The sequence below is a fragment of the Anguilla anguilla genome, chromosome 18, assembly GCF_013347855.1.
Source record: "Anguilla anguilla isolate fAngAng1 chromosome 18, fAngAng1.pri, whole genome shotgun sequence".
NCBI lineage: Eukaryota > Metazoa > Chordata > Actinopteri > Anguilliformes > Anguillidae > Anguilla > Anguilla anguilla.
Window position 1 is genome coordinate 9,309,966 of NC_049218.1, and position 16,864 is coordinate 9,326,829.

At 47.5% G+C, this 16,864-nt stretch overlaps 1 protein-coding gene across 1 annotated transcript; it reads left to right on the forward strand.

Moving 5' to 3' along the window:
- Positions 1–4,806: 4,806 nt before the first annotated feature.
- LOC118218333 lies at positions 4,807–14,014 on the forward strand. Its single transcript, XM_035400925.1, has 3 exons — positions 4,807–4,852; positions 11,962–12,661; positions 13,866–14,014. Exons 2-3 carry the CDS (start codon positions 12,061–12,063, stop codon positions 14,012–14,014), a joined length of 750 nt encoding a protein of 249 aa, XP_035256816.1. The 5' UTR covers positions 4,807–4,852; positions 11,962–12,060.
- The last annotated feature ends 2,850 nt before the right edge of the window (positions 14,015–16,864 follow it).

Genomic DNA, 16,864 nt, shown 5'->3' on the forward strand with positions numbered 1-16,864 from the left:
AAAATAATAATAGTTAGAAATTCAATGTACATTATTTTTGTCTTTATGCAACAGGTGGAAAACTTGCTCTTCAAAGTGCGTTGTCATATTTACACGCCTGTAGATCAGTTATTAAAATACTTGGTAGATTTGTTAATCACCGCTGACAGTGTTATTTTTATTCGGTAAAAATGACTTGCGAACGATCGGTCAGCTAGCATCACCCAGCAACTAAACACCGCAAACGGTGATGGAGTAGTAGCAGTTAAAGGCTCGTTAACTGATTGTGGCGAAAACCTACGACGATAACTTGCTTGGTTAACAGCAGGTCTACCAGACAGTTATATGAAAATTAGCCTAGTCAAATCACCAGTAGTCTACACATCTCTGATTGATTGACCATCAGTGCAGTCGATGTTCTTCCCCTGTAGTTCATATTGCTAATGCGTGAGCTAACCACGGATAGCTTACCTAGCTCACTGGAAAGCTGATATGCTAGCTAAGCATATTAGCTTTGCCGAGAAACATAAATTGAAGATAACTGAACATAATTGTATTATTAATGTCATACGTATACCGTGATTAAATGACACAGTACAGTCACGGATGGAAATTAAACTCCGTAAACATTAGATCATATATTTTAAAACATAGCGGCAGACAGTCAGCTAGCCTCAAGTTCGTAGTGCAATCGTTCGTTCAGGCTGATGGGCTTTTCCGCACCGGACTGTCAATCACATTGTCAAAATCACAAGACCGCTTAACTCTATGGTTTTGGCTCCAAATCGAGAACATGGCCGCGCCCGCCATTGAGCTTCAAAACGTGTTTTACAGACCCACGGAGAGGCAATGGGTGACGTCACAGTAGCTGACGAGGCTAGCTGACTGTCTGCCGTTATGTTTTAAAATATATTATCAGATGTTTACGGAGTTTAATTTCCATCCGTGACTGTACTGTGTCATGTAATCACGTTATATGTATGACATTAAAAATACAATTAGGCTATGTTCAGTTATCTTCAGTTTATGTTTCTCAGCAAATCCGGAAGTGACGCAAGCTGTACCTCATTGGTCCAGAACAAATATTGGCACTGTGCCCAAATGACGCAATAAACCATGAAATCGACCCATGGACAGTCATAAGACCAATAAAATACACCTATTATGACTATTTGTTCTTGTGAGAAAAAATTATTGACTTTGTATTTTGATCGCATTTGTACCGTAGACTTACATGGAAACCGGATATGAAAACACCTATACTGGAGCCATCCGTAGTGGCGCTAGTGAGCAACCAGGAACTACAACACCAGGAAATGAGCTTCAAAAACGAAGTCTGGTTTTGGCCGCTTGGTTTCGAGCCACGTCGGGCTCACGGGCAAAGTAGCGTCCACCTTCCTTAAAACAGTAACGTGTGTCGGTATTTGGCAAAAGGACACGTTTCGAGCCACGTCGGGCTCACGGGCGAAGTAGCGTCCACCTTCCTTAAAACAGTAACGTGTGTCGGTATTTGGCAGAAGGACACGTTTCGAGCCACGTCGGGCTCACGGGCGAAGTAGCGTCCACCTTCCTTAAAACAGTAACGTGTGTCGGTATTTGGCAGAAGGACACGTTTCGAGCCACGTCGGGCTCACGGGCGAAGTAGCGTCCACCTTCCTTAAAACAGTAACGTGTGTCGGTATTTGGCAGAAGGACACGTTTCGAGCCACGTCGGGCTCACGGGCGAAGTAGCGTCCACCTTCCTTAAACAGTAGCCTAACGTGGGATATTTCCTGTGTGTGTCGTTTTGGGTCAGAACACATCAGACGAGGGAGCGTCTGTGTAATAATTTGTTGGACAAGTTTTGGTGTTGCTGATTGCTGTTAGTAGCCTAAGTGTTTCGGAGTAACACTGCGAATTGTGAAAAAACTGGGCTGCGTGCCAAAGTGTGTGCAAGAAGAGAACCTAGGTTGTTTACCAATGCGAGTGAATGCGAGAAAGTGCACTCAATGTTGTTTTGTTCCGAGCTCCATTAGTGTTGTCATGTCTACAGAAGAACGTATTGTTGTGTTAGGCCTACGTGATATGTTTGTTATATGTGTACACAATATAGTATATATAACCCATATAATATAAGAGTAAAAGCGCATTTTTTCCTTTCGTGTAGTTAATACTTTCGGCTCATAATAGCTAATCCGCGTAATTCTGAAGGGCTACCAACTACGGGAATGATGACGGAGAAAGAAGTTTTATGCGGGGATCTAATGGCAGCGGCATTAAAAGCTATGGTTAAAAGATATGGGAAAGCAACGAGAACTAATCCCTCATTCCCTAGCAAAAATGATTCCGGGGTAATTTCAGAGAAGGCACTGAACTGAAGAGAAAGGCAAATATGCAGCAATGTGTGTTAGCTGATGTAATTAATAGCCTCCCTGAAATTAAATCATGTGTGTGCCAATATGTCGATGATTTATTAATTTCGTACAAAATAGGGACACGCATCGCAGAGACTTAGATGTTATTTTAAAACATCTGGCAAAACATGGTGTGAAGTGTAACCCACGCAAAGCACAGATCGTACAAACAGAAGTCGTTTATCTAGGGTATATGGTTTCACAGGGGTGTAAGAGAATGACCACAAACCGAATTGAAGCCATAACAGAGTGTCGGCGACCTACTACAGTACGAGCGCTACGCAAAATACTTGGTATTTTTAATTATTGTCGGACCCATATACCCAACTACTCAACAATTGTTCAACCGATAAACGACCTCTTAAAGGGAGCGGGGGGTCCACATGACGGGATAGAATGGTCGTCTGAGTGTGAGACGGCTTTTTCCATTTTAAAACAAAAACTTCGCACTTCGCTCCCCAACCCACTTGTGCCTTCACACTATATACTCATGTAAATACAGGACACATGGCGGCGGTGCTGACACAAAAGCATGGGGACAGACAAAGGCCGGTTGCATATTTCTCCTCTAAATTAGATGTGGTTGTAAAAGCGATGCCGGACTGTTTACAAGCCGTTGAAGCTGCCTCCATTGCCTTAAATCAAGCGTTGCCGTTAATTAGCACACAGGAAATTGATGTTATAGTCCCTCATTCTGTTCTGTCTATTTTGTCAAGAAAAAGGTTGACAGCAGTACACGTGGCTCGATGGACTCGATGGGAAACAAGTCTTCGGATGCCATCAGTATATTTAAAACGTATAACTACTTTGAACCCAGCTACCCTATTCCCAAATCCTGATGAGGGACAACCTCATCACTGTTGTGTAGAAGGGGAAGGTAATTTTGATAACCACAGGGTGAAAGAAATCGCCATTCAGGGTGCATTTGACCTATATGTTGATGGTTCATCTTTTTATATTTAAAAAAAAAAAAAAAAAAAACACGGGATGGGCTGTGTGTACACAAAACGGACAGTTAGTGAAACATGGTAGACTGGTGAATCAGTCAGCACAAGTTGCGGAATTATGGGCTTTGGCAGAAGCGTGTACAGTAATGGGAGGGAACAATGTAAACATATACACTGACTCACGTTATGCATTTGGAGTAGTACATGATTACCTGAACTTGTGGGCTAACAGGGGATTTACCACCAGTGCAGGATCACCAATACAAAATGGGGGAATGGTAGAAAATTGCATAAAGCCACTGAACTACCAAAGTGGCAGTAATTAAAATTAAAGCTCGCACAAAAGGTACAGACCCACACTCAAATGGGAATAGGTGGGCAGATGAAGACAACATATGGAGGGGTCCAAACAACACAGTGATCCTACCAGCTGTTTTGATGAGTACTATGGTTAGCTTATATCACTCCTTAGGACATGATGGAGCATGGCGCATGCAACGTCGGATGAAGCAAACATGGTGGCATCCAAAATTAAACACTAACATCAATGACTATGTCCGCAGGTGTATCACATGCTCTCGATGCAACCCCGGACCAACCATCAAAGTAAGAATGAGACAACAGCCCAGACCAGAACAACCGTTTGCCCAATTGCAAATTGATTTCATCGGTCCTCTACCAGGATGTAGGGGAAAGAAATATGTGCTGGTGCTCATGTAGGAGAATTTTTGAGACTCCCCATGAGTGTGATGATGTCACATGTTAAAGTTAAGGTATTCCCGTCAATGTTGATCAGACTGTTTCCTCCAAACTCTCAATGCTTCATGATAAAAATTATATACACTCATATATCACATGTATAACTATATACTAATATAATCAATATGTAATCCAATAACTCTATATCAGTAGTTGCAGCAAAGCTTATGGAACCGCAAGAAACCACAGTATTCACTGTAGAAAACAGGCAAATGCAGAAGGCTTAAGAAAAATCATACTTACTCATTAAGCAGAAAACACTAATCAAATAATAATTCCGGCAGATAACACTAACCAAAAACTAATCATGTATTACTAAAAATATAATCCAGAAAAACTAACAAAACGTTATTACCTAATAGAATATGCTAGAAAACTAACACCTGTGACCCCTGTGTAACCTGAATAAAGTAAAAAAAAAAAGAAAAAGTACAGAAAGCAATGTCATTTTTGTGCCAAGAAAGTCACGTTGACCTATGAACAGGAAACCACAAACTCCAGACTGTGCCAAAAAAAACCTTTTAGGAATGTGTAAAAGGGGGGTTGTGGGCGCAATTTGTGTATAAAATGTGTGCAAAACTGACAATCGGGGCTCAATTCTGCTGAGTTGAGCCGGCTTTGTGCACCTGTGCAATAAAGTCTAAACTTTCTGAAGAGCTTGCTGCTGTTGTGTCTTTTCCCTCATGAAATGGTTTTCTACAGATTGGCGATTGGCGTGGAAGTCTGTCGGTTCCTAGACACGACATTTGGGGGCTCGTCCGGGATACGAAAAAGGTATCATCCTTTCGTAAAACCAACCCGGACACTAACACCAAAAATTGAAGGGAAGAAAGCAGCGAGCTCTTCAGAAACGTGCACAACGAACCGTGAGTGAATTGAGTGTGGTATAAGTAAAAGGACGATATGTGTTGTTGTGTTGCAAAGTGTGCTGGAACTAGGAATAGTGTTTAAAAGCATTGTTGCTGCTGAAGGTTTTCACTGTTGCTGTTTTTGTGTTGCAAAGTGTGCTGGAACTAGGAATAGTGTTTAAATACATTGTTGCTGCTGAAGGTTTACACTGATGCAGGTGTTTGTGGCAAAATGTGTCGGAACCGGAACTAGGAATAATATTTGAATATATTTTTGCTTCTGAAGGTTTACACTGATGCTGTTGTTTTAAAAAGAGGTGCCAGAGACTTGGGAGGAGAGAAACCCAAGAAAGGCCATCTGCAAGAGCTCTGGTAAAAGCGTGTTTAGGAAAAACACTGTCCTGTGAGGTATAAAGTAAGAGAAAAACTATTGTTGGTAAGGTAAAATATTGTTAAACTGTGTTTATGCTTAGATTAGATGCTTGTGCTTGCGCGGAAGTAACGTTGTATTGAGGCAACTGAGGAAAAATTGTGATTTATGTGTACGTGCCACTATAAAGGAAAAAGGGGGAAAATAAGTAAAGAAACGTGAAGTGTGTAGAAGGTATAAAATAAAGGTTAAATATATATAAATCTTTAAATAGGAGAATAAAATAAAAGTATAAAGTAAACATAAAATAATGGAAAAAGGAGAGAAAACGCCGGTTGAAATAATCACGGGAAAATATCCTAATTGTAAAAAGGAGATAGAACATTGTAGCAAGTCGAGTGCTACCGCTCGTTTGAGAGAGGAGAGAGACGCGTTAATTTTTCAGGACACGACTGCGTCTTGTTTTATTTCTCGGCCGCCACGCGGCTTTCTGTTCACAATACACAATAACAGATTTACGGTTTCACAATTCACGGCTGACAGCCCGTCAGCTCTTCTTCCGTCTCCTGTTCTGTCGCTTCTCTTTCTGTCGATCAGCTTTTAAACGTCCAGGCTCACTGTCGAGGTAATCAGCACATTGTCAATCAATCAAACAATTAACCCTCAGTGCTGATTAATAAACCCCAACAGCCGTGGCGCAGAGTTCCGAGAGCCGCCCCGCCCACTCTCTCTCTGCAGCCAACGCAAAACCACGCCCACCCTACCACATACCCCCACCGCCCGACTTAGGCCGGGGAGCCATCCGGTCGATGACCGACCCCCCCCCCCACCCCCCCCACCCCCTTCGGGGCGAGAGAGGAAGTCCGCCACCACCACCTGCGCCCCCGGCCTATGAACCACCTTGAAATTAAAGGGCTGTAGAGCCAGATACCACCGGGTGATTCGCGGGTTGGTATCCTTCATGCGGTGGAGCCATTGGAGGGGAGCGTGGTCCGAACAGAGGGTGAATGGGCGACCCAGCAGGTAGTAGCGCAGGGACCCGACCGCCCACCGGATGGCGAGGCACTCCTTTTCTACCGTGCTGTACCTCGCCTCCCGCTGGGATAGTTTGCGGCTGAGGTACAGCACCGGGCGGTCGACTCCCTCCACCTGCTGGGTCAAAACAGCCCCCAGCCCTCTGTCCGATGCGTCGGTCTGCAGGATAAAAGGAAGAGAGAAATTAGGGGTGAACAAGAGCGGCTCCCCGCAGAGGGCTTCCTTTACCCTCTCAAACGCTCGCTGGCACGGCTCCGTCCACTGGACCGAATCTGAGGCACCTTTGCGAGTTAAATCAGTCAAGGGGCTGGTCAGCTGTGAAAACGCCGGAATAAACCGCCTATAGTAGCCGGCCAACCCCAAGAACCTCCTCACCTCTTTTTTCGTCTTGGGTCGTGGACAGGTCGCAATCGCCGCGGTTTTATCCACCAGAGGTCGCACCTGTCCACTTCCCAAGTGGTACCCCAAATACCGTACCTCCGCTCGGCCAATCGCACACTTCTTTGGGTTAGCCGTGAGCCCCGCCTGCCTCAAGGACTCGAGCACCGCCCCCACATGCCGCATATGCTGTGCCCAGCTGCTACTGTGGATGATAACATCATCCAGATAGGCAGCAGCATACGCAGCATGCGGACGCAGCAGCCGATCCATCAGGCGCTGGAAGGTGGCTGGGGCCCCGAACAACCCAAACGGAAGTGTTCGGAATTGGTACAAACCGTCCGGAGCGGAGAAAGCCGATTTCTCTTTGGACTTTGCAGACAAGGGAATCTGCCAATAGCCCTTAGTCAGATCCAGTGTCGAGAAAAAACGAGCCGTGCCCAGCCGATCCAGGAGTTCGTCGACCCTAGGCATAGGATAGGCATCAAAATGTGTCACAGCATTCACTTTCCTATAATCCACACAGAACCGAATAGAGCCATCCGGCTTACTTACCAGCACGATGGGGCTATTCCAGGCACTGCGGGACTCCTCTATTACACCCAACTCCAGCATGGCCTTTATTTCTGCCTGCACCAATTTCTTTTTGTGCTCCGGCAGTCTATAGGGGCGGGAACGTACCGTTACTCCCGGGGGGGTGTCGATATGGTGGTGTATGAGGTTCGTGCGTCCTGGTAGGGGAGAAAACACATCCGCAAACCGTTTTTGCAACATGGCAAGGTCTGCTCTCTGACTTGGCGAGAGGTGGCTATCTGAAAGGGGTGGGGTCTGATTGATTGAATTTACTACCTCCGGCCCCAGCTCGTCCCTCTCCTGATCCACCGTTACCAGAGAAACAGCCACCACCTCTTTCCAGGCTTTTAATAAATTGAGGTGATAAATCTGTTTCGCTCCCTCTCTATCAGCACGCTCCACCTCATAGTCAACCTCCCCAACTCGTCGTGTGACCACGAAGGGCCCTTGCCACTTGGCGAGTAATTTTGTACTGGAGGTTGGAAGTAATACCAGGACTTTATCTCCCGGCGAGAATTGTCGTAGTTTCGTCCCTCTATTGTAGTGCCTCTGCTGACGTTCCTGAGCCTCGAGCAAATTCTCCCGTGACAACCGACCCAGTGTATGGAGTTTTGCTCGCAGGTCCATGACGTACTGCAACTCATTTTTGCTGGGGCTTGGACCGTCCTCCCAGCTTTCTTTAACTAGGTCCAATATTCCCCGAGGTTTTCTACCGAATAACAGTTCAAAGGGAGAAAATCCCGTGGAGGCCTGGGGAACCTCCCGCACTGCAAATAATAGAGAGACGAACCACTTATCCCAATTTCGGCTATCGTCGTGAATGAACTTTCGAATCATGGACTTCAGAGTTCTATTAAATCGCTCCACAAGCCCATCTGTTTGGGGATGGTATACACTGGTTCTAATAGAGCGGACGCCCAGTAATCCGTATAGCTCATTTAGTGTACGTGACATAAACGAAGTGCCCTGATCAGTCAGAATCTCTTTCGGGATTCCGACCCGGGAGATAATTTGAAACAGAGCTTGTGCAACACTCTTAGCTGAAATATTGCGCAACGGTACTGCTTCGGGATACCGGGTCGCATAATCCACCAAGACCAACACGAAACGGTATCCCTGGGTGCTCCGTTCAAATGGCCCGATGAGGTCCATAGCAATTCTATCAAAGGGAACCTCTATTAAGGGTAGTAGGCGCAAAGGCGCTTTTGGGGTGGCCGGGGGGTTCACTAATTGACATTCGGGACAGGACGCACACCACCGACGTACGTCCGCCCAAATGCCCGGCCAGTAAAACCGAGCCATTATTCGGTGTAGTGACTTATCATACCCTAAGTGTCCCGCCATGGGGTTGTAATGAGCCGCCTGGAAAACCATTTCCCGGCGGTTTTTGGGTACCAACAACTGGGTCGTTTCTTCACCGGTCTGAGCGTCACGACACACTCGATACAACCTGTCCCTAATAATAGAAAAATAAGGGTGAGAGAGTACTGCATCGGGGCGCACCTGCTGACCATCAGTCCGCATCACTTGGTCATAGGCAAAGCGTAAGGTGTCGTCCCGAGACTGCTCGAGTGGGAAATCCTCCGCGGGTTGGAATACAGGACCCCGGGGAGTCTCAACCGGAGGCTCGCCTGGGTCCCTCCCCGCCCCGGCCGTGTCGGACGGCCCTGCGTCACCACCGTCAACAGCACACACGTCACACTTCCCTATCGGTCGTGATCGCAACCCCAGCATGTTTCTAGAAATCTCCCTAAACCCCGCCCAATCAGTACCCAAGATTAGGGGATGCGCAAGCCGGGAGCTAACCGCAGCCTTCACAATATGCGTTTTTCCCTGGTAACAAATTTCCACGGGTACTACCGGATACTTGTGCACATCTCCATGCACACACCGAATGGAAACCCAGGGTGCCTTTACCAATGCCTCGGTTCGAACCAGGTTTTGCTGGATCAGGGACTGCATAGCCCCCGAATCCAACAGCGCCCGGCGTTCACTCCCTTGCACCCTTACCGGGATGTAGTACGCTCCCTCCTGATCGGGAGCGGAAGTGGGCGGCCCGACCACCCGGACCACCTGCCCCACTTCCATAAGTGGACAATCGCGGCGCAGGTGACCCAGCTGTCCACACCGCCAACACCCCGGTCCGAGCGTCTGAGGCGCCCTCTGCGAGCCGGAGCCCCCCGCCACTGAGCCTGGACCTGGAGAGGGAATCGGAAAAAAGGGGGGATTAGTTTGAGGAAAGGGAGGGGGCAGAGCCCTGGGGACAGGGGAGGGGCCAGTACGAGGAGGGGGTCTCCTCCTGGGCGCCGGTTCCGGCCGTGCTTGCTGCTGGGCGCTGGGGTATAGCACTAGGTGGTCCTCCGCCAGGGTAACCGCCCCCTCTAGGTTGGTCGGGCGATGGCAGCGCACCCAATTGGCCGTTCCCTCCGGCAACCCTTCCAGGAACTGTTCCAGTATGACCTGCTCCACTACGCCCCCGGCGGACCGGATCTCTGGTTGCAGCCAACGCCGGGCCATGTGGGTTAGCCTTTGGGCGTATGCGAAGGGACGGTCCTCCGCCCCCAGTTTCGCCGTCCGGAACCGGCGCCGGTAATCCTCCGAGCTGCAGCCCAGTCGGTCCAGGATCGCCCTCTTCACAGTCTTGTAATCCGCCCGGGCTCCGGGCGGCAGTCCATGCGCCGCCTGTTGGGCTTCCCCAGTTAAAAGGGGCAGGAGGTGTACAACCCACTCCTCGTGGGGCCACTGGCACGCCTCCGCTGCCACCTCAAAACTCTCCACGAATGCCTGGATGTCATCGTCGGCTGTCATTTTGGGGATGTGGATCCGGAGAGGGGATCGGGACGGCGGGTCCCGGGAGCTGGTTTCCCCGGCGGCAGCCAGCTGTCGCAGCGCCTGGGTCTGGAGGGAGGCTTGTGCACGCAGAGCCTCCATCTGCTCTGCGTGTACGGCCGCCTGCCTCTCCTGCATTTGGGCCATCCCCTCCAGCATCCGTGCCAGCGCTACGAGAGGCTGCGCCGCCTCGCTCCGGTTTGGGTCCATTTTTGACCTTCTCTCCCTCTCTCTCTTCCTGCCGCTCCCCGTACGGGCCACCACTGTAGCAAGTCGAGTGCTACCGCTCGTTTGAGAGAGGAGAGAGACGCGTTAATTTTTCAGGACGCGACTGCATCTTGTTTTATTTCTCGGCCGCCACGCGGCTTTCTGTTCACAATACACAATAACAGATTTACGGTTTCACAACCCCAACAGCCGTGGCGCAGAGTTCCGAGAGCCGCCCCGCCCACTCTCTCTCTGCAGCCAACGCAAAACCACGCCCACCCTACCACAAACATATATCAGGAAAATGGAAAAAAAGAACTAAAAAAAGAATGGTGACAAAATGGCCTAAAGAGGGTACGTTTGATAGAGAAATATGTGATCAGATGGGAGGGGTAATAGCAAATTACAGAACAGGAGACAAGTCAGAAAAAAGAAAGCGAAAAAGAGAACAGGAAAAAAGAATTTTAGGATGGTTTAGGTCCGCTTCCCTAGAAAAATATGTAGGAATGAGTGGGGATCGCAGTGAAGAAATAATTCCTCCTCCGTATACCCCGCAGTCATCAGGACATGCGGAAATAAAAGAGACCCAATAGGCCCGGTAACATCTGCAGTAACAGTGTGTCCAGTAGTAAAAGGACAGGTTCAGATACAAGGGTGGGTAGAACATGAGGAAAGTGAGGAACAGCTCGAGATAGAGAGAGCGCGGCTCCAGGAAGAAAAGGGAAAAATAGAAAAAAGGGTCACAGAGCTAAGGAGAGAATACAAGGAGGTAGAGGAGTTAGAAGAGCTGTTAAAAGAAAAATATAGCCAGTATGATGAATACCATAGCCGGTTAATAAAAAAGGCAAAAGAGATAAGAAACACTGAGAAAAAACAGCAAACGTCTAAAATATGCCAAAAGCCTGAACAGGTGGGGTCAAAAAGGGACGAGGAAACACCAAAAAAATGCGAAACTGCGGGGTGGGGAAATTTTAGATGGGAAAAGCTCCCGTATAACACATGGGAACAGCTGAAGCCAAAAATTACCAAGAGAACAGAGTCCCGAGAAAAACATAAGCCATGTTTGACAAAAGACACTATAAATAGAAAGCAAATCCCCCAAACAGAATATAAATACAATAAAGGGGAGGAGGAATTCTCCCCAGCAGAAAAGAGTGAGGCGAGCGACAATGAGGTATGCCAGACAAACAATAGCGAGGCAGAAGAGTCAGACGGGGGAGAGGGGCCTGCACAGGTGGGAGGAGATTTAGCTGGGCGATATCAAAACATAAGAGAGAGACCGCCAACCCGGCATAACCCAGCAGCAGAAGGATATAGCCATAATGCTAATAACCGCAATACTATAGCACCATTGTTGATTAGGGAAGGGGGTGTATCCCGATACATTCCATGTTGGGGCGACATAGCTCAGGAGGTAAGACCGATTGTCTGGCAGTCGAAGGGTTGCCGGTTCAAACCCCGCCCTGGGCGTGTCGAAGTGTCCTTGAGCAAGACACCTAACCCCTAACCCCTAACTGCTCTGGCGAATGAGAGTAAAGCGCTTTGGATAAAAGCGCTATATAAATGCAGTCCATTTACCATTTACCATTCCCTGGTCCACCCAAGATATGCATAATGTAATAACCAATCTCCCTGATTTGCAGAATGGAGCAAGCCACTGGATCAGGGTGCTGGAGGAGGAGACGACAGGCCGGATCCTGGCTGTGGGGGACCTGAAGGCTCTCCTGGGGAAGGTTGTGGGGATGGAAACAATGCTGGACATATTTGAGCAGGCTGACTTTGACAGAAACCATGCGCAGTCTCCAGCAGTGGACGGTGGGCCGTTTGATAACGTGCGTGGGGTTGTTTGGACTGCTCTGCGAGCCCTGTATCCCGCACGACCGGACATAACGACCTTAACGGGACCGCCGTTAAAAGACAATGAACTACCGGCAACATACATCCACACACAGTTGCGCAGGTGGAGATTGTTAACTGAAAAGGACGTACAGGCAGATCCCATAATGACCACCCTCTTCCGCAAAGCCATCCAGGAGGGGATGTCACCGGAAGTGGGGCGCCGCCTCGATGAGGTGGTGGGACTGAATACCATGACACACAGAGAGTTTGTGGATCACGTGGTGCACGCTGTGGACAGGCAGCGGAAAGAGGGGAAAAAACTGGAAGATCAAACAAAAGACATTCAAAGGAAGCTACTGCAGTTGCAGCTGGAGGAGCTGAGAGCCAAAGAAAAAAAGGCGAGAGAAATAAAGGAGCTGAGAGCCAAAGAAAAAGAGGCGGAAAAAGTGGCATCGACGGTGGTCTACGACTTCTCCGGCATCCCTCACCCAGTGGCCATGCAAGGTAATATGAAAAAGGGGGGCACCCAACCGGGTGGGTAACAAAGGGGGGGAGGGCCAGGGAATGGTGGTCAAAATAATCAGTGGAAAGGGCAGCTGAATCAGAATAACAACATGCAAAATAGAAATTGGAACCAACAGAGTTTTCCTAATCAACAGAGACAGGGCCCCATAGTTTGCTATGGATGTGGTCAGGAGGGGCACATAAAAAGATGGTGTCCAAACACCCAAGGGATGTACCCAGGTAACCAGGGGACCTGGGTGTCTAATCAGCCTCAGCAATCGCAGGGTTACCCCAACTTGGCCCCACCTCCCCAGGCTAGGCCCCCATATCAGAGTGGAGGACCTGTGAATTATCAAGGTGCCCAATAGGGGTGCCCAGAGAACCCAGGCAGAGTAGGGCAGCATGTAATGATAACAAACGGACCAGAACAAGAGCCTATAATAAATGTACAAATCGGAGGGAAAATTGTCCCTATGATGATAGATACTGCTGGAGCAACATGTACATGCATTAAGAAAGAATATGCCTCACATCTGCCATTGTCGGGAGAAGTTATTCAAACAGTAGGGTTCTCTGGGAAAACAATGTTAAGCCCGACCACAAAACCGGTATTAATAAAAATAGGCGCAAAAGAAGCAAAATTAGAGGTAGTAGTATGCAAAAATTCCCCCGTAAGCCTTCTAGGAAGAGATGCAATTCTGGCCTTAGGACTAAAAATAAACTGTGAAGGAGGGGGAATAGATTTAACAGGAATGTACAATATGAAAAGTGAAAACCTCCACATGGCAAATGTATATTGGGTAGGGGATATTGAGACACAAGTAAAAGACCAAGTGTGGAGCACTTGGCAAAAATATGTTGAGGCTCAGATCCCGCAGGCAACTGAGCCAGAATATGACTTACATTGTACAATGAGGTTCGATCCCTACCAGGATCCAGATCTAGAAAGAGAGTGGGGTAAGGGAAAAAGAGAACGACAATATGTGGTGTCAAGCGCGCTCCTGATAGGACAAGAAGGAGCACCGTTAAATGTAGAAAGGACCCCATGGATTGAGCAGTGGTTTCAGGACAAAGGTGCGGCCCCACACATAACGTTAAAAGTCAATCCAGGCTACCAAGCTAAGGACTTAGGACCTATGGTTAAGAGAGCAGAAGAACTCCAGTTCAGGCCAACAGAAAATGCTTTAATTTGGTGGGACACAAGGTGTCCAGGAAGAAGCTGCAGCTCTGCTCTCAGAAAACGGGGAGAGCGGAGGGACTGCGGGCGCTGACACCAGCCCAGGGAGCAACACCACCAACAGTGCCCCTACGGGTCCAGTACGAGAATCGCAGGCCGGCTTTCCAGTGGAGTGACGCGCAGACCGCATACTCTGGATTGGAAGATATACCAGGAACCTACCACCTATGAGGACTGCAGCAACACATCGTGCTACGAATCAACGTGTTAAGAAATTGTGTATGATAACTTTGTGGGGTCACTTAGAATAATATATACAGCTTTGATATGTATAATCAAATTTTGCGACTGGAGAGAGTGTTGGAGGTACCATGGGAACAACGTTACATTGAGGAATCTGATACATTTGGATGCTGCTATGGCAGCATAATATACATGGGGTGGTGCACACCCGACGCTGTCTGACGCTTAGAATAAGAATACAGCGAGGGGAGTTTTTCGGGGCCATGAGTTTTGACCCCGAAAGGGGGGAATGTAGGAGAATTTTGAGACTCCCCATGAGTGTGATGACGTCACATGTTAAAGTTAAGGTATTCCCGTCAATGTTGATCAGACTGTTTCCTCCAAACTCTCAATGCTTCATGATAAAAATTATATACACTCATATATCACATGTATAACTATATACTAATATAATCAATATGTAATCCAATAACTCTATATCAGTAGTTGCAGCAAAGCTTATGGAACCGCAAGAAACCACAGTATTCACTGTAGAAAACAGGCAAATGCAGAAGGCTTAAGAAAAATCATACTTACTCATTAAGCAGAAAACACTAATCAAATAATAATTCCGGCAGATAACACTAACCAAAAACTAATCATGTATTACTAAAAATATAATCCAGAAAAACTAACAAAACGTTATTACCTAATAGAATATGCTAGAAAACTAACACCTGTGACCCCTGTGTAACCTGAATAAAGTAAAAAAAAAAAAGAAAAAGTACAGAAAGCAATGTCATTTTTGTGCCAGGAAAGTCACGTTGACCTATGAACAGGAAACCACAAACTCCAGACTGTGCCAAAAAAAACCTTTTAGGAATGTGTAAAAGGGGGGTTGTGGGCGCAATTTGTGTATAAAATGTGTGCAAAACTGACAATCGGGGCTCAATTCTGCTGAGTTGAGCCGGCTTTGTGCACCTGTGCAATAAAGTCTAAACTTTCTGAAGAGCTTGCTGCTGTTGTGTCTTTTCCCTCATGAAATGGTTTTCTACAGATTGGCGATTGGCGTGGAAGTCTGTCGGTTCCTAGACACGACACTCATTGATCATTTTACTAAATGGGTAGAAGCATTTCCAACAGCGCACAACACAGCAACTGACGTAGCAAAACTGCTATTAACCGAAATAATTCCAAGATGGGGTTTGCCATGTGTTATTGACAGTGATCAAGGTACTCACTTTACAGGAAAAATCATTAAAACAGTATGCCGAGCACTGGGGATTAAACAAAAGTTTCACTGCCCTTTTCATCCCCGGTCTGGTGGAACGTGCGAACCGCAGCTTAAAAAACAAACTAACCAAACAGTTGTTTGCAGGCACTGGAGAAGACTGGGTTTCACACTTACCGGCTGTACTTCTTTCTAAGAGCAGGCCCCACTAATCCTGAATCTCTCTCTCCTTTTGAAATGCTAACAGGTAGACCCATGAGGACTCCCGGGGATTTGTGTATTGCAGGAGGAGAATTGCATGTGATGGGAGATAGGTTGCTGGAATATTGTAAGCTTTTGTCTCAGTGTGTACCACAGGACCCACGGACAATACCGGATCCAGTGACAGACCTGGAGGAGAGCCCCGCAGTCCAACCCGGAGACCAAGTCCTGGTGAAGTCCTTCCAGAAAAAGACATTCGGCCCTCACTGGACTGGACAACATACTGTGTTACTCACCACCCCATCAGCTGCCCGCTTGACCGGAATACCAACATGGATTCACCTAACTCGTCTGAGAAAGTACACGAGTCCAACACAGCATGAAGCGCAGCTCAATCCTTCTTCCCCACAAAGTACTGGGAAGCCGGTTTGTGTTAACACACCTTAAGGCAGAAAGATATGCGGATCCGCAGTTCTCAAATGTGCACCAACGCGAGTGGATACAGCTGGACTTGGGACCATACTTTTAATCAAACTGGATGAGGATCTTTCCAATGCAATGAGGACATATGGAGAGCGAGTGGATACAGCTGGACTTGGGACCATACTTTTAATCAAACTGGATGGGGATCTTTCCAATGCAACGAGGACATATGGAGAGTTGTAAACTGTCAATTGTGGGGTTTGAAAAACCCAGGAAAACTTCTGGACAATCTTTAAATTGTGAGAAATTGATTTCCTCACCAGAACTGTACACAGGCCAACCCGAGGAGGATGGGTCCCCCCTGCTGAGCCTTGGTTCCTCCCAAGGTTTCTCCCCTTTATGCTAGGGGAGTTTTCCTTGCCACTGTTGCCATGTGTTTGCTCACTGGGGGTATAGGCCTAAATAGGTTATGGGGAATATGGCATTTAGCACCATATTTCCAAATACAAAATGGGGGACTGATAGGTTCCCTGTTTTAGTAACTATGTAGTACGATATATATATTAGACTGTATGTAGTGTATTGTGTTTCCTTTTCCTACCATGCTGTGTCTGTAGTTTGTATGCCTGTATGTCTAGCACCTCTGTAGTGTGTCTCCGTATAACACCTCTAGTGTCTGCAGCAAGGAGGTCACATTCCTATGCTAAATGGCTGCGAGGGTCCACAGGAAGGGACAAGACCATTTGTCTCCGGTCCGCCACTTAACTCAACCTTTTGATGTGTATGAATGAAAACTGTATATCTAGACACCACACAGTGTGATGGGCAGAGATTCTCTCAGCGCAGCGCCCGAGTGTGCTGGGTCTGTCTCTCCCTTGCGCATTGAATTAAACCACAAATCCTCTGAGGAAACTTTGTCAGCGTGTTCTTCATCGTCCTGCATTTGACT

What these genes read in the sequence shown, in the direction of transcription:
- LOC118218333 (XM_035400925.1), top strand. Translation starts at nt 12,061, where the DNA reads ATGGAAACAATGCTGGACATATTTGAGCAGGCTGACTTTGACAGAAAC. An exon ending in TCACCCAGTGGCCATGCAAG is followed by an intron (nt 12,662 to 13,865) that starts GTAATATGAAAA and finishes GTGGGACACAAG; the next exon opens with GTGTCCAGGAAGAAGCTGCA.